The sequence below is a fragment of the Notechis scutatus genome, chromosome Z, assembly GCF_049901735.1.
Source record: "Notechis scutatus isolate UNSWTSFEM ecotype Mainland chromosome Z, rNotScu1.2, whole genome shotgun sequence".
In the NCBI taxonomy this organism is placed as follows: Eukaryota; Metazoa; Chordata; class Lepidosauria; order Squamata; family Elapidae; genus Notechis; species Notechis scutatus.
The window spans coordinates 76,867,661-76,891,823 of NC_142025.1; the positions used below are offsets into that span (position 1 = coordinate 76,867,661).

The window sequence follows — 24,163 nt, forward strand, 5'->3', positions numbered from 1 at the left end:
ACTTGGACTGAGGAGGCAAAGTTAAAGCTTCAGGCTTGCCTTGACTGCACTGATTGGAATGTATTCGAAGACACTCTGCAGACTTGGATGAACTCACAGATACCGTAACATCGTATGAGAGCTAGGTGTGTCAATCAGAAACCTGAGAATATTCAGTAACAATAAACCTTGGTTCACAGCTAAACTTAAGCAGTTACATTGTACCAAAGAGGAAGCCTACAGAAAAGGCAATACAATACTATACAATCAGGACAGAAACATATTAATAAGGGAGATCAGAGAAGCAAAAAGAAGCTAAGGAATTAGTTCTCAACAAATGAACCAGCAAACATGTGGAAAACTCTTTAAAATACCACTGGCTACACCAAGCCTCCTTTCCACGCTGAAGGAAATCAACATCTGGCAGAATACTATTGCCATCCATCTCCACAATCCGCATCTCAGACCTACCAACAACAGCCAAGCCTCCTACAACCTACCCCATCCCGTTGGGTCCACCACCTCTGGTGATTACAGAGATGAGGTACAAGGTCTATTTCACAGACAAAAGCCAGGAAAAGCACCAGGCCCAAACAAGATAACTCCTTCTTGCTTAAAAGCTTGTGCTGATCAACTGGCGCCCATCTTCATCTGCATCTTTAATAAATCACTAGAGATGTGCTATGTTCATTCTTGCTTCAAATGCTCTACTATCATTCCAGTGCTGAAGAAACCTTCAATCAAGGAACTGAATGATTTCAGGCCAGTTGTTCTAATATCTGTAGTTATGAAGACCTTTGAAAGGCTAGTGCTGGCCCACCTGAAAACCCTCACGGATCCGCTGTAAGACTCCTTGCAATTTGCCTACCGAGCAAATAGATTGACAGATGATGCTGTTAATATGACTCTGCACTACATCCTACAACATCTTGAATCTCTAAAGACCTATGCAAGAGTCCTCTTTGTAGATTTCAGCTCAGCATTCAATACCATCATTCCAGATATTCTTCTAACTAAACTAAATCAGCTAAAGTGTACCTGACCACACTTGTAAATGGATCATAAGCTTCCTAACAGGCAGGAAGCAGCAGGTGAAGATAGGCAGAATCACATCAGATTCCTGTACAATTAGCACAAGAGCCCCCCGAGACTGTGCTCTCTCTCCATTTCTCTTCTCTCTATATAGCAATGACTGCATCTCAAAAGATCCCTCTGTTAAAAGTACCGAAGTTTGCAGATGATATAACAGTGATTGGTCTCATTCGAGACAATGATGAATCTGCATACGGACAGGATATTGAACAACTAGCCCTGTGGTGCAACCAGAAACAATCTTAAACTGAATACACTCAAAACTGTAGAAATGGTGGTAGGTTTTAGGAGAAACCCTCCTATACAATCACCTCTTACAATACTAGATAACACAGTATCAACAGTAGAGACCTTCAAGTTCCTAGGTTCTATCATAACTCAAGACTTAAAATGGACATCTAATATCAAAAACGCACAACAAAGAATGTTCTTTCTGCGCCAACTCAGAAAGTTCAAACTGCCCAAAGAGCTGCTGGTTCAATTCTACAGAGGAATTATTGAGTCTGTCATCTGCACCTCTATAATGGTCTGGTTTGAGTCTGCAACCAAACAAGACAGATACAGACTTCAACAGATAATTAGAACTGCAGAAAAAAATAATTGCTACCAACCTGCCTTCCATTGAGGACCTGTATACTGCATGAGTCAAAAAGAGGGCTGTGAAGATATCTACAGACCCCTCGCATTCTGGACAAAAATTGTTTCAACTTCTATCCTCAAAATGACGCTATAGGGCACTGCACACCAGAACAACTAGACAAAAGGAGTTTTTTTTTCCGAATGCCATCACTCTGCTAAACAAGTCTCACAACAGTGTCAACTTATTTACTAAGACTATATTACTATTATTCCTACTACTAGATTATAACACTTCCTAATACCTATCTCTTCCCACTTATGACTATAACCGTGTTGCTTGTATCTTTACAACTTATATTCTTTTATTAGTTTCCTAATATGATTTGATTGCTTATTAGTAACCTAGGACTATCACTAAGTGTTGTATCATGATTCTTGATGAATCTATTTTATTTTTTCTTTTATGTACACTGAGAGTATATGCACCAAAGACAAATTCTTTATGTCCAATCACACTTGGCCAATAAAGAATTCTATTATATTCTATTGTATTTTATTCCTAGGATGCTGGCAGCAACCCGTATCAATCATCAGAGCCAGTCAATGATATTTGTGATACATTTTTAAACGTTCAGTTGACTGAGTTTCATGTTTAATGAATAAAAGTTTATAATAATAATAATTATTATTCAGTTGACCGAGTTTCATGTGTAATAAATAAAAGTTTATAATAAAAACAGCAATACCTTGGTCTGGGATGAGTAGCTTGCAAGGCAATGCCAGAGGGGTAATGGAATGTTGATACACCAAAGCTGTCAAACTTCCTGTAATTACAAACAAAAAAAACCATAAAGTAAATCTTTTTACTGGATTAAAAAATACATGCAGTTTTTGTAAGTTATGTATGTATTTTAACTTTTATATTCTGTATTTCTTATTACAGAATCACAACGTTTTCAGATAGTCAATCCAGGAAAAGGTAGGCCAAACAAGAGAGCAACAGGTGTATGAGCAACACCTAAAGATGCATCTCTCCATTGATAGGGATAATATTGGGAGAAATTATATTATTTAGTACTCTCTCTATGCAAAGAACTAATTATTAAATGAGGCTGCAACTTTTTTTCTATTGTACTATGGGTACAATATTTTTCTCTTGGATAAGAGGTTTTGCAAGGAGTTAAAATTATACTAGATCATCTTTTGTCCAATAATACCGGCCAATTATCATATCCAGCTGATTCTGCTTCACATTTTTTGAATATTTATTTCTATATGAAATAACATCTATATATAGGTTTATAAGACTTCCATATTTGGAGTTACCCATCCATTAGATGTTGGCTGCAGAAATGTTCAGTCAAGAGATTAAAAAAACCCTCATACTATGACTATACTATACTGCAGTACTCCAAACAGACCCGGTTCACAATTTGAGGATTCTCCTGGACTTGCAATTTCTGCTCGAAGAGCAGGGTGAAAGTTGCAGCTAGGAGAATCTTTGCACAACTTTAAGTTCTTTATCCATTGTGGCTTTTTCCAGATCAGGAGTCCCTATACTCAGTCATTCAAGCTCTGATCATCTCATGTCTGAATTACTGCAATGCGTTCTACATGGGGGTACATTAAAGAACATTCCAAAGCTATAAATGCTGCAGAGTGTGCCAGCTCTAGGGAAAGCTTCTGGGCCCCACAGAATGGCCCACATTTCTTCACTGTTTTGTCAGCTGCACTGGCTGCCGGTTTGTTCTGGATGCAATTCAACATTATTACCTTTAAAGCCGTACATGGCACAGGTCCAGACCACCTGAGAAACTGTTTCACCCACTGGGGCTGGCCTGCCTCACCTGTCCTAGCAGAGCAAGTATAATGTGGACTCTCTGTCAGTAAGATAATTTTGATTGGTGGGGTTTCTCTGCTGTGGCTCCGGCTCTCTGGAACATCTTGCCATGTGAGGCGAGATTGGTTCCCACATTCCTGACTACCCTGAAGACTTGGCTCTGCTAGTTGGCTTGGAGCCCCAATTGGGCAGTATCACACTGGAGATGGTTAACAGACTAATAGCAGAGTCCACCTCCCACTTCTGTACATTCTGCTCCCTTCCTTCCCATCTTTTAGTTTAACCTGCATTTTTACTAACACACACGCACGCAGAGCCATAGTGAGATGGGTAGCAAAATTTAATAATAAATAAGGAAATAAGTTATCCTCACCAAAATTTATCATATCCATCAGTACTTGCATATTTTCAGTGGTTTGCATGGATTATTTGTTTTATAAGGGATCACACACATAGCCACCAAAACTCTTCTAGCCACATTCAATTGAAATAAAAGTAATTAAATGGTGCCTGCCTCTATCTCCACAAAATAGGAGACATCAACAGAACAAACAGAAAAAAACATTATATAGTATCCCAAATAATTATTGGAGTTTGAAATTGGAGTACTGGAGGTAAGATAATATGTCCTATAAATTTGGAATCATCCTTTCATCAGACAAAGTATGTACTACTTTCTCCATCACAAAAGTAAAAATCTAGTCTGTTAAAGTAGAACATTTTTAATTATATATCTGTATTTTGGAACATTAAGAACAGAACAAATTTGATATTGTATACTTTATGTTTGTTTGTTTTTTAAAAGTAAGCAAACTAAAGCAAAACAAAAACCATCTAGAAATCATAACATTTCACTCCCATTTTAGGAAGTGTTTCCTTTTCTTCCAGTAGGACTTTACTTTTATAAGGCTGTAGGAACTTCCCTAGAACAATTATAGGAAATGAATGCAAAATGTAAACCAGGGAGACAAAATATCAGAAGTATAAAAGAGATTAAAGAGAGAATATATAAAAAAGCTATAAAGAAACAAAATCTCAAGCTTCAAAGTATTCAAAAGTCATTAATTCATTTATTATGAAATAATATAAATTTAACACAGTGCAAATAAAAATTATCAGTGTCCCCCAGAAATTAAATTAAAATAAAAAATAAAATATGTAAGCTTTGCCCACAAAGATTAGCAATAGTTCTTGTTTTAGGGAATAATTGTGTTGTTCATTTTATAGAAAAATACTTCCCATGTTTTATAATATCTAATGAAATATATATGAATAATATGATACAAAGAATGCTTACCAAAATACGGCTCATTGGGACATCCTTTCAATCTCACTCCTTTCTGGGTACACTCAATCAGAAAATGTCTCACAAGTTCATTGGAAGTGTCTCCAACTATGGCATACAATGATAGTAAATGAAAGGATAAGAAATGTATTCTTACAGACAAGCATTACAATTCAGATTAATTTCATTGCACATTACACAAGTTAAGGGGTAGCATAAAATCATTATAGCCACAATTTACAAAAAAATTGTTTAATGACTCATGATAACTTAAAATGGCTGAATTCATAATGTTAAAGTTAGGCCTGTATTTAAAACAATCTAGAAGACAGCTAACAGTTATATAGTTTACTGATTTATTTTCTTGCTATTCAATGATTGCTTAGTTATTTGCAATTCAATTTTAGTATACCTAACAGAAGTAAAATATAAAGCTTAGAAATATTGACCGTTTATTTATTTTGATGTCTGAAATTTCTTTGAAAGAATCTATCAAAGCTTGGCTCAGAGCTTTCTTTCTTTTTGCATTTTTGAGGGGGAGGGGGAGGGTAACCCAGATGGGCAAGGCTGATGGAAAGATTGGGAAGGAAAGTTGTGATTAACATTGTTGGCATACTTCTGTAAATAACCAAATTACAGTTGACATTCTGCTGATCCCATTATATAAGCAATGTGTAATTTTGTTAAGAACCACTGTTTTCCACCCAAACAAGAATGAGAAAACTTTGGACTGGTCAATCTACAATCCCAGGATGAAAAATAATCTGAGATGTATTAACAGTCTCTCAATAAAGTTCACAACAACAAAGATAACATTTTTATTTATTTTTTCCTAAGTAGGCTATTTGTTTAATCAATTTAATTAAAACACAGTATATAGAGTTATAGCAGTAACGGACCCTGCCTATTACTGATGAAAGTCGGGATGACTGTTAAATGAACAGCCTCATGAACAACTGCTCTATTCCTTCTCTCCCAATGCGTTCATTAAATAAGTGCATAGGTCATTAAGTGGAACATGGGGTGCTTCAGACTCTAGGAAGCCTATTTCAGGCATATATCGACCTGCATTGAGCCTCCCAAGGCTTCTCCACACCCCGAGATATCTCATGCTTTGCTTCCTGCCCCTTGGAGTCTCATAGCCCAAATGCCTCTGTCCTACACAACCTGTTACAATCATACATATACTTTTCAAAGATTCTCAGAGCTCAAGTCAGGGAAGAAGGAAAGGCTGCTGTTTTTGGCCATGTGCCATAATCAAGAAGAAAACCTGATGTTTTTTCTTTCATCGCTATCCTTAGCTTTCTCAGCATCAGCTCTGCTAGCTTTCCAATTATGCTGAGGAGCTAAAGCTAGTGCTAATGAAGAGGGGGAAAAATCTTGACCTTTTTTTCTCCTATGGAGCTAAGTCTAGAGATTAAAGCAAAATCAGGATTTATTTACCTCCTCACTATCTCTAGCTTTGGCTCCACCAGCATTGTAATCACTGTGCCAACATGGCTCCTCTGCTCTGCTCAGCTTATATTGATAATTTGAAGTACTTATTTGAAAATAACTATCCTAAAATTCTAGCATTATATGCCAGTCTTGATTACACAAATATTAAATATTGTCTACCTTCCTTGAAATAACTGCACATTTATTTCATTCCAAAATCCAAATTATTCCAAGTTCTCTCAATTTCTCACAACTTTACCTAAGATTCCTAGTAACTATTATATTCTAGCACCAAATCCTACTTCCCAGGGGAGAATCTTCCTTGATCTGTTTGTCATATAATCAATCCAAATATCTCAGGTTTTTTTCCTGTTAATTTTTCATTAGAAGTGCTTTATCCCTGGTACCTCATCAAATGAACTCTGTAACTGGATCCAGATGTAGTATGTTTGGCCTGGTTGCAAGTTGCTGGATGCTTCAGCTACATAACTGGAAAGTACATTTTCTATGCACGTTTTTCCAAATTTACATACATGTTTTCCAAATAAGAAACTAACCTTCATGCAGTATGATCAATTAAGAGGTTTTGCTATTTTTTAACTAAATTGTTTTGGCATCCATATTGCATAATAATGCTTCTGTTTTGTCAATTCATAGTTTAATGCCAAACGCATAAGTATTAACAGAGCTTCTTTAGTGTAGTGAGTAAGGCCCAAGGCTAGAAACTGGAAGACAGTAAATTTTAGTTTTCTCTTAGACATGAACCCAGAGTAACTTTGGGCAGTCATTCTCTCAGTTCTAGAAAACAGGCAATGGCATACAACTTCTGAAAAAAAATCTTGCCAAGAAAACTGGGACTTTTCCAGCCTGGACTTGTTCAGATAGTTGCCTGGAGTCAAAAACTGACATGAAGATACATATATGCTTACCTATAAAGAATGCTTTGTTTTTAGTTTAGTTTAGTTTACTTTATCGTCACTGCACCTCATACAACGAAATCAAGCACCATCTTCAGTGCAGATCGTTTATTTTTTATTTATTTGGTTTGTCAATTGCTTACAAGATAATAGGTATAAGTAAAAACATAGTTATGAATACATGGATACATATAAAAAAAATAAAAGAAACAATATGACAGGGACGGTAGGCATAGTGGTGCGCTTATGCATGACCCCTAGAGACCTCTCAGGAAAGGGGTGAGGTCAACAGTAGAAAGTCTAAGGTTAAAGTTTTTGGGGTTTGGGGAAGAAACCACAGAGTCAGGTAGAGTATTCTAGACATTGACCACTCTATTGCTGAAGTCGTATTTCCTGCAATCAAGTTTGGTGCGATTAACCTTGAGTTTGTATCTATTGTTTGCTCTTGTATTGTTATGGTTGAAACTGAAGTATTCATTGACAGGTAGGACATTGCAATGTATGATTTTATATACTATACTTAGATCGGACTGAAGGCGGCGTAAATTTTCTAGGTCTCGAATTTCGAGTCTGGTGGCATAAGGTATTCTGCAACGAATAGAGGAGTGGAGAACTCTTGTGAAATATTTCTGCATTTTCTCAACTGTGTTAATATCAGATACATAATGTGGGTTCCAGACTGATGAGCTGTATTCAAGTATTGGTCTAGCAAATGTTTTGTATGCTCTAATTAGTAGTGTGATATTACCAGAGAAAAAGCTACGTAAGATTAGGTTAACAACTGTTAATGCCTTTTTGGCTATGTAGTTACAGCGGGCTCTAGCACTTAGATCATTAGAGATGAGTACTCCAAGATCGTTGACAGAGTTTGGATCATTAACAAGGTCTTAACGCTCCCAATTTTGATCATTTGTTGTCTGACAGGAATGCTTCTATCCAATTATGCAGGTGTCCAGAGATACCATAAGATTTTCGTTTTAGGAGTAGTTTGTCATGTACCACTGAATCAAAGGCTTTACAGAAGTCTATGTAGATTGCGTCTATTGCTTTGCCCTGATCAAGTTGTGTAGTCCATATGTTTTTGCAGTGTAAGAGTTTCAGATTGCAGGAGTTTTTTTCTGAAACCAAATTGTTTATTAGAGAGTAGGTTTGTCTCTAAGTGGAGGATAATGGATTGATTAATAATTGATTCCATGACTTTACAGGTGACGCAGCATAAAGATATTGGTCTGTAATTTTCAACTAGGCTGGGGTCTCCCTTTTTGAAGATGGGGATGACCGTGGCTTGTGACCATAGTTTTGGCAAGAAGCTGGTCCTGAAAGATTTTTCAAAGATTATGCTTATCTTTGGATTAGATTATGCTTACCTTCACGGCTATGGCAGTGAATAGCATTTTTAAGAAGTAGGCACATATTCCGTCCAGTCCAACAGAGATGGTTTTAGATTGAGTAGTGCTTTTTCAACATTGTCTACTGTAAAACCGGTATGTATTAGACCATTGTAGTTGTCTGTGGTTCAACTAGGTAATACTGGGCATGTTTACAAATACTGAGCCACAGGATGTGTTAAAGAGGTTGGCTTTAATAGTGTCGTCGTTGCAGTCTTTACCATTAGGTCCTTTCAGGGGTGGGATGGACCTTGAGTCTTTTAGTTTGTTGTTTACAAAACTGTAGAAAGCACGGGTAGAACTGGTGCGTAGAAGGTTTTCCTCTTGTTTAATGTGATAATTGGTGCATTCAGTTTTTATCTGGTGGCATAAATGTTTGTATCAGCTTCTGAAGTTGGCAACGTGACCAGATTTGTTTTTCCGCCAAAGTGATCTCTTTTTGGATTGAATCATGACCACGACCATGAAAATAAACACAAACACACATCCTTCACCCTTCACACATTCAACCAGAAACCCCCGACACCACACCAACACTGCACTATACAGCAGAATTCAAAAGAGCTACTGACCTGGGATAGAAGCCGTTTTTCAGCCTATTTGTCCTTGTTTTTATTATTCTGTGCCATCTGCCAGATGGTAATAGTTCAAAAAAGGGGTGCCCAGGATGAGATGGATCTTTGAGAATGTTTTGAACTTTTTTAAGGCAGCGAGGGCTATAAAGCTCTTCCAAAGAAGGGAGAGGGCAACCAATGATCTTCTGGGCAATGACATTACCCCTATGAGGTGCTTAATTAATCTGTAACCGAAAACTTATTCATGCACCCATGCACACACAAACACATACGTATATATAGTGATTTTTAAAAGTTTGTAAGCCCTTTAGAATTTTCAATGGTTCTGCATTAATATGAAGTCTGATCCATGGAGTTTTAAAATATTAAGGATAAATTTCTTTAACCTCTTTGAGGGAAGGAGTTACCTTTTTTGTTTAACTGTAATATTGAAGGAGGAGGTATAGCAACCTTCATGGCCAAACCATAGGCACCTCTGAAGGAATGACTGTCACGGACAATGAATGATCCAGCTTCTTTATCCTTCAGGACAGCAATAGCTGCATGACAAAAAGAAAGAGATTAGAAGGACTTTCATTATTAAAAAAAAAATCTGCATTATCAACTAGGAAAAAAGTTACACAGAATTATATTTCTTTTCTATAGGCAAACACAACCTAGGGAAGAACTATCAGTACTGTTTTGGCTAATAGTTATGATTAAAATGAATTATGAAATTTTGCTCACATGAACTACAAATATACACCAGAAAAGCCCCCCCATTTTAATCTTCAGAAACTATTCTGTTTTTTTCTAGAATTACTCTGGAATCAATTATATTCCAATAAATCTAACAGAATAACAGATCTTTTAATGAGGCCTTTTAATACAATCCCGTGCTCAAGCAGGAGATCCCATACCTTTCCAGACAAATGGCTAAGTCTCTTCTGGAAAACATCTGGTGATGAGGCACCCACAACTTCTGAAGGCAAGCTATTCCACTGATTAATTATTGTTGCTGTCAAGAAATTTCTTAATTCATGGTGACCAAAACTGGATGCATTATTACAATTATGGTCTCACCAATACAATAAAAAACAGCACATATGACCTTTATACTATCTCTCTGTTGATGGAGCCTAGAAATCCACTGACTTTTTTGGCAGCTGCAGAATCTTGCTGGCTCATATTTAAGTGGTTGTCCTTTAGGACGCTTACATCCTATTCACTCACTACTATTGAACAGATACTATCTATTCTACACTCGTGTATTTAGTTTTTCTTATCTAAGCATGCACAATATTTTTACCATCAAACTGTATTTTATTGGATAAGACCTAATGTTCGTCTTCTTCTGAAGTATTGACTATTCCCGAGTTTAGTTTTGTCTACAAATTTAACGAGTTCCCCTTTATCTCCTCATGTAAAATATTTATGAAGTTGTTGAAGAATATTGGATCTAAGACATAATCTTCAGGTACCCACTGTATACTTCCCTCCATGTAATGCAATTCCATTAAGGATTACATGTTGAATGTGATTGGTCAGCCAGTTACAAATTCATTTGGTCATGATCTGTTTAGTCCAAATTTTTCTTTCTTACCAAGTAGCATATTGTGGTCTACTTTGACAAGGATCTTACTAATGTCCAAGTACATTATGTCTAGAGCATTTTGTTGATCCACTAATTTAAGATTGCTGTATCGAAATGTAAATATCTGAATAGGTCAAGAGCAGTGTTGGAAATCAACCAGTGTTACTACCGATTAGGTGACTACGTTTGGTCCATAACAATATCTGGGAAAAGAACCTACCATTACCAGTACTATTTGTCATTGCAGTAGTCAAAAATACTGAATATGTCAGGCCTGGCTATCAAATATCCAAAAAAAATTTCAGGCTATCCCACCTCCTTCAAATGGATGATCAGAAGTTTACAGGGAAAACAGCAACTGAAATAGAATTACTGCTCAACATTATACAATACACATATTCAGCCAAGATATTGCAATGGAGTTTAACACCTAAATTCTATATGAAGAACATCACTACATATACGACCATCTCTCGGGCTAACAACATCAAGCACACTGAAGTCAAGAAAGTTAGTAGTGAACTACATCATGAGAATAACATTTTGAAGGCCAAACTCAGTGGTAAAAATACCATCAAGGCAATGAACACCTGGGCAATTCCTATCATTCAGCTAGAATAGTGCACTCAGGTTTGAACTAGAAGCCATGGATAGGAAGACCAAAAATGACAATGAATTATGTCCTTCATGCATAGAGTGATGTTAACACACACTCAACTTACTAAAAAGAATAGGTGGGCATGGGATGTTGCAAGTACATCAGACTGTTGAAGATGAAAAAAAAACGGATTAGAAGAATATCTGAAGAACAGCGAAGAAAATGTGCTGAAGCTAGTATACCATAAAGGCTTATTGAATATTGAAGAGACCAAATAGGCCTATAGAAAAACCAAATAAAGAACAGAAGAGAGATACATGGACATCTTTAAATCTTTAAATTATAAGTATTTGCTGCTGACTTGGTATTCATTATGGAAGACCCAGAATCAACAGGCCCAAAATGATTAGAATTGCTTGAGGAATATGGTGAAGTAGCTGAATTAAAAATAAATAAAGAAGACAAAAATGATAGTTAATAATATGACTAACAAACAGAAAGAAACCCTGGCTATGAAATTGGACAGCCAGATAGTCAAAAAATAAAATATTTAGGAATTAACATCTCGGCACGCTGCTCCACGATTAAAGAAGATAACTATGAGAAACTGCTGAAACAAATAAAAGATCTGGAAAGATGGAACAATATAAGACTCTCGTTATAGGAAGAATATCAGCAATTAAGATAAACATACTACCCAAAGTGCTCTTCCTGTTTCAAAATATACCAATAAAATTAGCCAAAAAATTATTTGGAGGCTTGCATAAATTGACGTTAAATTTTGTATGGCAAGGAAAGAGGCCCAATATTAAATTGAAATTACTACAAGATACAAAAGAAAGAGGAGGATTTGGACTTCCAGGATGGGAATTATGCTATCAGGCAGCAACACTTACCTGGATTAAGGACTGGATAAATTTAAAAAATAAAAGACTCTTGCACTTAGAAGGACACGACCTACAATAGGGCTGGCATGCATATTTGTGGCTTGGCAGAAACACCGTCCATCAATATTTTTTAAGACACAAAATTCGACAAGCCCTACTTCTGATTTGGAATAAAATTAAACTTCAAAATTATATGGAACTGCCAGCCTGGTTATCGCCACCAGAGGCAATAGTTTATCCAAACTTGCATAACCAGACAAAAGCCATTACCTATAAAGATACTATAAATGATGTGGGCCAACTTAAATAGAGACCGGACTTAAAACAACAAGGAGTAGTTCTGGAATAGTGGGCCCATCTCCAAATACAATTACAGTATGAAAAAGATACAACAACATTAGCCACATCATGCAAGGAAAACTTGTACAAGATGTTCTATAGGTGGCACCTCCCACCAGCAAGATTGTACGGAAACCAATCACCTAACTGTTGGAATTGTCTGACAGAACGGGGCACATATAACCATGTATAGTGGTCCTGTAAAAAGGCTGAGGAGTTCTGGTATAAAATTTGGCTGTGGTTAATGGAAATGACGGGGCTAAAAATAAACTACAAACCTGAGATGTTCTTATTAGGAATTATGGCAGAGAAGTTCAGTAAAGCTGATACCTACCTAATAATCCATGTAATTATGGCAGTAAGAATAATATTTGCCCAAAACTGGAAGGTTAGAAAAATTCCTAGGGAAGATGAGGTGATAAATAAGATATTTCAATGCGCCGAAATGGATAGGTTGATATTGTAATTGAAGGATAAAGATGAGTCAGAATACTATATAATATGGAATAAATTTTACCACTGGAGGCAAATAAAAAGGGAGTTTGCAAAATGGAATAAGGACTAAAAGAGTTGTAGGAAGGATATAAGGAATTATATGATTTATCTGAAAGGTAATGGAAAGGAATGTATGAAGATTATACACACACACACACACACACACACACACACATATTTTTAGAGTACTTAACATAATATTTAATGACAAAATGTATTCCAAAGAAGTCCACCACGTTCAATGTTTTTAAAGATTATATCTAATAAAATTTATTTTTTTAAAAAAGAACAGAAAAGAGACATGGCAAGACAAATTTAATAAATAGCAGGCAAAAAAGGATAACAAGATCTTGCAACAGCTAAGAGCAGGAAACTGAAGAAATAGACAGAAGGACTAATACAAGACCAAACCTTAACAACAAATGCATACAAAGACAGCGGCGAGAACACAGCAACAGACAGCAAATGCCACCTCTACAAAGAAACTAAAGATAGAGTGGTTCACCTAGTTAGATTTTTTGTAAGATGATTGTATAGACTGACTACAAGCAAGGGTATAACTATGTTACAATGGTACACTGGACTATCTCCCAGAAGTACTACTTGCCTATAAACAAAAACTATTGAGGTCACAAAATAGATGAAGTTATAGAAAACAAAAAGGCTCTGGAACAAGAATTCCAACAGATAGGCACCTGCCTCATAACAACCCAGACTCAACCATTTTCAATAAGACAAAAAAGAAGTCTGGATAGTGGACATTGCAATACCTGGACACAGCAGAAGAGAAAAAGGTGGGGAAAAATCACAAAATATAAAAATCTGCAAATAGAATTGGACTACAGCAAAATAAAAAATTGATAGAACCAATACTAATAGAAATCTTGGGCACAATTCCAAAACATCTGAGCACCACTTGAACACCCTCAGCACTGACAAAATCACTATCATTGCAAAAGGCAGTTTCTAGTATATGTGGACTGTGTGTAGTGAAATTGGATGTTCTGGAAAGTATGTCCTACAAATATTGTTTAAAGGAAGTGGATATGTTTAGTATGCAGAAAAGATCAGGACTATTGCCCAGTGAAAACTGCAAGGAAGCAGATTTCAATTAAACATGAGTGGCTGAGTTGGTTATTTTCTCTCAGCACAGCTCATTTCACAGTTGTTATGAGGAAAAAATGGGACTAAAGCAGGGGTGGGATTCAACCGGTGTTACTACTGGTTCGGTGACTACGTTTTCCAACCATGTGAGTATTTTAATCCAATACTTTTTTGCTTCTGTGCAAGTCCACCACATATGGTAATATGTTCCCTGGTATTTGATGACATTTCCAACATTTAATTGATTTATCTTTAAACATTTTCGCTAATTTTGCTGGTGCTAAATGCCACCTGTAAAACATCTTGTACAAATTCTCTTTATATATTGTCGATATTATCAGTTTATAATTCCTCTCCCATAATTTCTGCCACTTATCCAATTCTACAGCATATCCAAAAAAAATTGCCCATTGTTTCTTTAACTTGTTCTTGTTCCTACTTGACACCTACTAGATAACAATATAATCTTTTAATCATTTTATCCTCTGTTCCTGATAGTATTTTATCCAGTTCTGTCAAATCTTTATTAATCCCTTCATCTTTAATGTCTTTTTCATACCTTGTTTGTATCTGCATATATGAATACCATTGTATCTCTAATCCTTGTTCATTCAATTCTTGTTTTATTTTGAGCTCACCCTTTTCATTTAAAATATCTTTATATCTGGTAATACTTCCCATTTTACAAACATTTGGATATACAAGGCTTCTATTGTCAATAACCAGACTGTTATCTTCATGTAGTGCTGTTCCCTAGTTTTTTCCCATATACAGTACGTGACAATGCATCTCTGACCATATGTCTTTGGAAGTACCCATGTGTTTTCCCTTTCCTCTACCATAGAAATGCATGCCAACCTATTTGTAAATCATGTCCTTCCAACATTAATAACCTTTTATTCCTCAGCAATATCCATTCTTTCATCCATGTTAAGGTCATGGCCTGACAGTAAATCTTCCAATTAGGTAGACCAAATCCTCCTCTGGTTCTAGCATCTTGTAACATTTTAATATTAATACATGTTTTTTTTCGTTGCCATATATATTTCAACACCATTTTGTTAATATCTTCAAAATATTTTTTCTCTAGCTTTATCAGAATTGACTGAAACAGATATAGTATTTTAGGCAATATATTCATTTTAATCACTGCCACTCTTCCAGTTAATGATATTGCCCCATTTTTCTAACTGTTTTAATCTGTTTATTTATAATAATTATCTTCTTTAATTGTTCCACACCTCTCTGTCAGTTGTATTCCTAAGTATTTAACTATTTTTGTAATCTGCATATCTGTACCCTTTGTCAATTCTGTTTTCTGTTTCTCTGTCATATTTTTCACCAGTATCTTTTGTTTTCCCTTCGTTTATTTTAATCCAGCCATTTTCCCATATTCTCTATTCTCTTTATCAATTTAGGTCCTGTTCCTAAAGGTTCTTCTAATATAAAAACCAAGTCATCTGCAAATGCCTGTAACTTGTACACTTCTTCTTATTTCCATCTCTTTTATTTCTTTATCTTTCCTAACAGTTCTATTTAACACTTCTAAGATTAATATAAACGATGTGGATAAAGGACATCCCTGTCTTGTTCCTTTCTCAGTATTTTTTCAGTCAACTATCCATTAACCAATACCTTCGTATATTGTTTATAGTATAGTCTTAATGATATTTATAAATCTGTCCCCAAATTCCATTTCCTTCATTTGTGTCAACATAAATTGCCAATTCACATTATCAAATGCCTTTTGTGCATCCAAAAATATCAATGCTATCTGCTTCTCCGGATGCACTTCATAATATTCCAACTTACTTAAAATTATTCTCATATTGTCTCTTATTTATCTCTTAGGTAGAAAACCATTTTGATCTATATATATATAATAATTTAAATATCTCTTCAATCTTTCAGCCATTATTGACGCAGATATCTTATACTCTGAATTCAGCAACGATATTGGTATCTCTGGACAACTGAATAACTGGATAGAAGCATTCCTGTCAAACAGACAACAAATGGTCAAAATCGGGAGCGTACTATCAAATCCAGTACCTGTCAATAGTGGTGTTCCCCAAGGCAGTGTTCTAGGACCAACTCTCTTCATACTCTACATAAATGATCTCTGTGATCATATCAAGAGCAATGGCATTCTCTTCGCTGATGATATAAAGCTATTCAACACCACTGACAATACTGCTACCCTCCAAAAAGACCTCGACTATGTATCAGAATGGTCAAACAAATGGCAACTTCAAATCTCAACAAATAAATGCTCTGTCTTACATATTGGCAAAAAAAATCAGAAAATAAAATACAAGCTGAATAGTCAAGATCTTGTTGATGACTCAAGCTCTGTAAAGGACCTTGGAATACTCACCTCTAATGATCTAAGTGCTAGAGCCCACTGCAACTACATAGCCAAAAAGGCATTAAGAGTTGTTAACCTAATCCTACGTAGCTTTTTCTCTGGTAATATCACACTACTAACCAGAGCATACAAAACATTTGCTAGACCAATACTCGAATACAGTTCATCAGTCTGGAACCCACACTACGTATCTGATATTAGCACAATTGAGAAAGTCCAGAAATATTTCACAAGAAGAGTTCTCCACTCCTCTACTCGTTGTAGAATACCTTATGCCACCAGACTTGAAATTCTAGAACTTGAAAACCTTGAATTACGCCGTCTTCGGTCTGACTTAAGCATGGTATATAAAATCATACATTGCAATGTCCTACCTGTCAATGAATACTTCAGCTTCAACCATAACAACACAAGAGCACACAATAGATACAAACTCAAAGTAAACCGCACCAAACTTGATTGCAGGAAATACGACTTCAGCAATAGAGTGGTCAATGTCTGGAATACTCTACCCGACTCTGTAGTTTCTTCCCCAAACCCCAAAAACTTTAACCTTAGACTGTCTACTATTGACCTCACCCCTTTCCTAAGAGGCCTGTAGGGGGCGTGCATAAGCGCACCAACGTGCCTACCGTCCCTGTCCTATTGTTTCTCTTATTCTTTTATTTTTCTTATATGTACCCATTTCATGTATTCACAACTATGTATACATTTATACTTATTATCTTGTAAACAATTGGCAAATCAAATAAATAAATAAATAAATAAATAAATATAATTCTTCACTTGTTGTGAGTCAGCATCTTCTTTTGGTATGATGGTAATATACACTTCCATCCATGAATTGGGTATTTTAGCTTTAATCAAATCATGTACACACGATTTAATCAAAACTTAAATCAAAATTTCATTTACAACTTCTAATAACACTTCACTTATAGTGTCCTGTAAGGCTTTGTACATTTCTGCTGGCAGGCCATCTGGTCCTGGCGCTTTTCCATTATTTTGTTTTTGGATTGCTTCTATTAATTCCATCATTATAATTTTCCCTTCCAACATCATTTTGGTTTCTTCTGGCACTTTAGGTAATTCAATTTTCTTTATGTATTCCTCTATTTCTTCTATCTTCACTTGTTCTTTGTATAATTATCTATAGTACTTTTGTATTTCTTTTGTATTTCTTTTTTATCCTCATTTCTGTGACACAGATTCCCTTTATCATTCATTGAGATATCCTTTTCTTTCTCTTTTTTTAACTTGTATGCCAACTATCTTCCTGGCTTGTTTGCGTTTTCGAAAAAATTCTGTTTAGTTTAATTTTTTGTGCTAGTTCTTCTTTATCTGTTATTTCCAGTTTATGTTTTATCAAAATCATTTTACGTTGAATTTCTTATATAAGCTTTAGCTGTGTCCCACACATTTTGTAATGAAGTTTCTTCTTTTTTGTTTTGTTCAAAGAAAAAAATTAATTCTTTTTCCATATGTTCAATATATTCTTTTTCTCTCAATATTAAATTATTGTCCATCTTGACCTCTTCTTTTGTCCTTTCCATATTATCTTAATCAGGTTATGATCAGCCCATGTATTTGTTTCTATGCTTGTCTTGTATATTAGCAATTATTTCTGTTGTTGCCCATATCATATCTATTCTAGACCAAGATAAATGGCTATTTTAATAAAATGTATATTCTCTTTTCTGGGTATCTTTCCCTCCATGCATCTTGAATTGCTACTTCTTCTATCCTGCCGAGCATCCTTATTGAAAAGCTGACTAGGATTTTCCCTCTTCCTGAGCACAAACAGTGAGGGCTGGATCAGTCACATCCACTCCCTGAAGCTTAGCACCGGCTCCCCACAGGACTGTGTGCTCAGTCCCTACCTGTACTCATTGTACACATGACTGTGTATCGTCTGACCCATCCACTGTGATAATTAAGTTTGCAGATGATACTACCATTTTGGGTCTCATTACAGGTGGAGACAAAACAGTGTACGGGAGGGAGGTTCAAAAATTATCTTTATGGTACCTAGAAAACAACCTGCACCTAAACATCAGCAAGACAAAGGAGATGATATTAGACTTGCAGAAGGAAAGGAACCCACCCCACTTTACATCAAGGGGGGCTATGTGGAGAGAGTTTCCTCCTTTAAATTCCTGGGAGTCTACTTCAGCGAAGATCTTACCTGGAAAATCAACACAATCCAGGTGGCCAGAAAGGCCCAAAAGAGACTCCATTTCCTTAAGGCTTTGTGAAAGAATAAAGTGGAACAACGACTGATGACCTCCTTTTACCGATCCATAATAAAAAGCATCCTCACATTATGGTGTGGTATGCTGGCTTGACAGCCACAGATAGAAAGACATTACAGAGGGTGGTGAGCACAACACAAACATTGTGGGCTGTTCCCTGATACCACTAGGTGACATCGTTAGGGCTCGTTGTCTTACAAGAGAGAAAAATTCTCAGGGACGACTCACATCCCGGTCAGCACTTCTTCACTCTCTTACCATCGGGTAGGAGATATAGAAGCATAGCCAGCTATACCAACAGGCTGAAGAACAGTTTCTACCCGTGGGCTGTCAGACTTCTGAATGGAAAATAACTTCAGGTCAACATAGTATGAGAGACTTGCGGGGCCGGCGCATTGTGCAACAAGATCACATAGGGTAATAAGATTGGGACTGGGTTCTGTTCTCACTGTGAATTGTGTTGGGAGGGGGAGTGCACGAAGGGAGGCTCAGCCAATCTCATTGTACACAAGTTGTACTCTAACAATAAAGGTAATAATAATAATAATTCTGCCATTTTAAAAAATGCTTTAGGTAGTATTTTTTTGTTCTTTTTATTTGTCTTTTGTGTTTTAGTCCTTTTTAACATCTACTATTGCATTATAATCTCCAATAATACAAATATGTTCATATCCCAGTTCTATTATTCTCTTGTGTAGTTTGTCATAAAACTCTTGATTTTCATTTGGAGCATAAATTGCCACTAGTAAAGTCCGTTTATAGTTCATCAACATTTCAACTATTAATATTCTTTCTTCCTCATTTTGGTAAATTAATTCCGTTTTTATAGTGTCTTTTATGTATAGTGCTATTCCTTTTACTCTGTTGTGCCAATGTAGTATGTAATTTCCCAATCTTATGATAGTCTAATTTATTAAATATTATTTTCCTTTTAATTGCCGAATTTAGTCCATTTATATTAAGTATCATTAACTTAATTTCTTCTTCCATGGTTTTATTTATTGTAGGGTCTAGTTGATCCTATCACTTTTAACTCTGTTCGCTTGCTTTTTCTTCTTCCCTAATGGCTCTTTCCTCCACTTCCTTTTCTCCTTCTCTTTGTTGTCTATCTTCTACCTCTATGACTTCTTCTCGTAGTTTTATTGTTTCCATCTCTCTTCTCTTTTCTCCATATTCTCTAAAATATTGATCATAGAATAGTTCTGCTTTTTCAATTGTATCTAGTCTATGCCTTTGCTCTTGCCAAGTCACCATTATTCCTTCTGGTATCAGCCACCTGAAATTAATTTCTCTTTTAATCAAATATTTTGTCAGGAACTGGTATTTTTTTCTCAAATCTCTTACAGATCTGGGTATTTGCTTCAACACTATTATCTCCTTTCCTTTATATTTTAATGGTTCATCTTTCACCACCTTTGAATCTCTGTTCTGATAGACCTCTTTGTAAATCTAATATGGCAATTTGTGTCTCATTCCATATGAAGTCTGGACCGTAAAAATTTCATCATATCATATATCATTTTCTCCTTTGTCTCCTTTCTAGCTGCTGCAAGTAGATCTGCCATTATGTCTGCCAGGTTTTCATCTTTTTTCTTCTACAACATTTTGAAATCTTAAATAAATAGTTGGCCTTGTCCATCTCCAACATAATTTTCTTTTTGTCTATCATCTAAGTTTATTTAAAAATATATTTAACATTATTACTAGAATCTGCTTACGTTTGACCATAATTAAAGTTGTGAGAGACACTGTAAATAAATAGGTTCTAATTCAAAGGATTCTAAAATACCAGAGGTTGTGATTGCTGAGAGACTGCTTTAGCAAAATAGTTACATAGTCCCTAAATATCAACACATAATTTTTTGAAAGTTAATTGGGAATGACTGCAAATTCAAGTAACTGACATGGATCCCCTTTTAATTAACAGCTTAAATTTAAGCTGTTGGGTTTTGGAATGGAGAATAATATCTAGCAAAACATAAATACAAATTAAAGCTGAAAAGGAACATTGAGTAATAAATATTCATCACCAAGTATAAAGAAGCTAGCTGTATGATGCACAAAGTATTTAAAGAACATACCTTGTTCTCTTGAAATCTCTGGTTTATACCAAAATTTGGAAGTATCTTGAACAAAATTTACAGTTACGTGTTTATCACCCATATTTTCTGCGAGATAAAAAGATGAATATGATTTTAAAAAGCATACCATACTATCACAGCATAAAGCTGACAGTTTTTATAAGATAACGCCATTCAGAAGTATGTTAATCGTCACTATTACCATTCTTTATAGCACCTCATTCCCATCTCATAATGCAAGTGTGTCAGGAGGCATCTGAATATACTAGAAAGACATCCTACATGAATAGCTGTACATCCAATTTAAGTATGAAAGGTTTAATGGCTACACATTTTTGCATTAGTTGATTTGTACATAGAGAAACAATTATACTAAATAGCGAGAAGAGCTGTTACCCTTCTGGAATGCATACCTAACACTGGTGGTGGGTTTCCAACTTTAGAGAAATCTGGAAGAACATTTGGAAATGGAATTCTGATAGTGCTTCCACTATGTGGGCTGGAGAAAACACTTGAAGGCGAGACAGAGCCAAAAGAACATTCTGTCTCAGAAACCCTTTTCTTCTCAGGAAGAGGGGTTTCTGGATAAATTTGCAATCCCTGAATTTGCTGACTAGTATATCCAGAAGATGATACAAGACAGGTATGTGGCAAACAATTACTGCCCACCATAGATTTTATTACTTTGGGAGACTCATCAGCATTTGCCATAAAAGAAAGGTTTTTTTCTTCCACTAACTGGTTACTGTTAGCAACAGTCTCATCATAATTCTGAAAAGTTTGGATGCCATCACAAACTGTAAGGTCCTGTTGTGGCAGAGCTGTTATATTTGCTAGATTGTTAAGTATCCCAGGCTGAAGTCCTTTTCTCTGGAAGTATAAATCATTTTGCTCAGGAACAGAAAGATCTGGAGACATGAGGTAACTTCCTATATTGATGTTACTCATTTCTGGAAACTGGGGCATCAAGGAAGGCTGAGAATTGTTTTGATGCCAAATATGTTCATCTGTTGAACTGTATAGGAAAGGGAACAAAAGTTACATCCTGTCTATTATAAATATTTCAGCATGCAGAATTTAAGATGAAGTCAAAACAACAATTGATTGCAGAAACACACAGATTTCAATGGTTTTCATGTGCTCAATTAACAAAAAAGTTTAATATGGAAAAAAGATAATTGGAACTGAATTATGTACAAATGATGAAAATATAATATCTAAATGTATAACATTTTGTTAAAATTTGAAATAGAAGAACAAATTAAATATTGAATGACAAATAGGCTATTAGTTTTGGATATAATGTACAGATGGATACTTGTGAGACAATGTGAGTAACTGGTTTTAAACTTGCATTGTGTCATAACCCAAGACAAAGTTTTTATAACATCATGTAATGCTGATATATATGATCCTAGAGAAATTATCACATATGTACAAAATTATTTCAAACGAGTGTTGGAAATGTGAAAACCGTGAAGTGATATTCTATCATGCATTGTAGACTTGTGAGAAAACTAAGACAGTATGGATAAAAATTAATATGATGATACAAAGTAATTTAAAGATAAATATTATGAAGAAACCAGAAAGCTTTTTATTAGGACTTATGCCCAGCAATTAAAAAATAATGAAATCGTCACATGAAGGAATGAACTGTGAAATGCTTAGAATTTCCTGAGTTGACTTATCTCATCAGAGAAAAAAAAATAACGAAAATGTTTTTGAAAGACTGGGAACCTTATGACTTTTTGTTAAAAGAAAAAAAAATGATTCACAAAAAATGATTTGACAATTTAAAAAAACTATAGATCAAGTAAAGGGCTGAAGGTATTTGTATAACATAAGAGGGGGAGAGTTTGAGTGGCATGGCAGCCTAGAGGTGAAGACACTTGCCTCCTACTCAGAAGGTTGAAAGTTCAATCCTAGGCAGCAGCAGATGTTTCTCTATCAGAAAGCAAAAAGAAAATATCTGCTGCAAACTTCACATAGGTATTAGGAAGGGCATCCAGCCAGTAAATACTCAGCTCCACTCAGTTGCCCTAATTCCATCCCAAAACAAAGGGATTAAAAAGTTGTAAAAGGGAAGGGGGGGGGGCAGAATGATCATAGAATTATAATTATCTGTAGAAGCGGTCAGAAGTCATATTTTATAACTTTAGTGTTTTAAAAAAATCTTTCATTTTACTTCTTTTTCTGTTGGAAATTTAAGGAAGAATTAGATTTTAACTACCTCTCTTTTCTTGGAATAATAGTATCATTTGAAACTGAACATGTAGCTGCAAAAGGCCGATGATGGGAAGGAACCGATTCAATGCCAGCCTGCAACAAGGATGGATTTGGAGTTCTTGAATTGTCAGATATCACAGTGGAGTGATTAAGGTCTTCTATGTAACCTCGGGGTTCTGCAAAGATCAAGAAAATAATATTTTGGTTAAGATCGTAACCCTGTAATAATAACTAATACTATCTATTATCAGCAATGAAAGCACTGTGAAGAGGTAAGAAAATCAGAGGCAGTATTGCAAGTTATCTCTCTGTTCCACATATTTATGATGCTATTTATACAGAAACATAAACGTATAACTCATAAAGACACTTTATACAAAATATTTTCTTCTTGAATAAAACTATCAAAGAGGCAAACAATACACCAATAAAAAAACTACCAACTGAAGGCAAACAAGCTAACAATAAACAACAGCCCAATCAAGGAACCACCACTCCCACCAACACTGTTATAGCACACCACTAGTATATAAAATGAGAGCAACCCTACTCCCTACTAGCACTGATGATGTTACCTAATTTGGTAATGAAATGTTTTTAAGAAAATAACTAAGTTGAGAGCATCAATTCTTAACAATTCACACTATATAGACAGACAGGCAAATATCTGTCTTCTGTCAATATTTAAATTAAAGTTTTTAATTGGCACACCCTGGTATAAACATGGACTGAGATATTAATATCTTTGGAAGCATTCAATACAGGCTCCAATGATTAAACCCTGGAAGATGTTAAGTGACATTCTAAGCATACCTGACATAAGTATAAAAGAATTTGTATTATATTTATTATATGAAATATAATAAAACTAAATAAGATTACATTGGAAATATAAAAGCCAAATCAAGAAATTGGACAAGAAATCCTCAATGGTGTCTTTTAGTGCAGGGGTTCCCAACCACGGTCCACGGACCGGTGCCGGTCCGCGGAACAAGTCCTACTGGGCCGCTGGTTTGCTGGGCGCCGCCATCTTTTTTGATGAAAAAGTGCTTCCGGTGAGCTTTTCCGGGTAGAAAGCTCACTGGAAGCACTTTTCATCAAAAAGATGGCGGCGCTGCGCTCGATGAGCTTTTCCGGGTGAAAGC

At 35.6% G+C, this 24,163-nt stretch overlaps 1 protein-coding gene across 4 annotated transcripts in view; it reads right to left on the reverse strand.

The window, feature by feature from the left end:
* Positions 1-24,163, reverse strand: part of TNS3 (tensin 3) — a 172,581-nt gene that overhangs the window by 17,569 nt on the left and 130,849 nt on the right. For all 4 annotated transcript variants that reach the window (XM_087946443.1, XM_087946442.1, XM_087946441.1 and 1 more), the window contains 6 exons: positions 23,023-23,194; positions 21,203-21,804; positions 20,790-20,876; positions 9,500-9,631; positions 4,788-4,883; positions 2,397-2,474 (listed from right to left, as the gene is read on the reverse strand). In XM_087946443.1, coding sequence (XP_087802569.1) covers positions 2,397-2,474; positions 4,788-4,883; positions 9,500-9,631; positions 20,790-20,876; positions 21,203-21,804; positions 23,023-23,194 — 1,167 coding nt within the window. The remainder of the gene's footprint in view (positions 1-2,396; positions 2,475-4,787; positions 4,884-9,499; positions 9,632-20,789; positions 20,877-21,202; positions 21,805-23,022; positions 23,195-24,163) is intronic.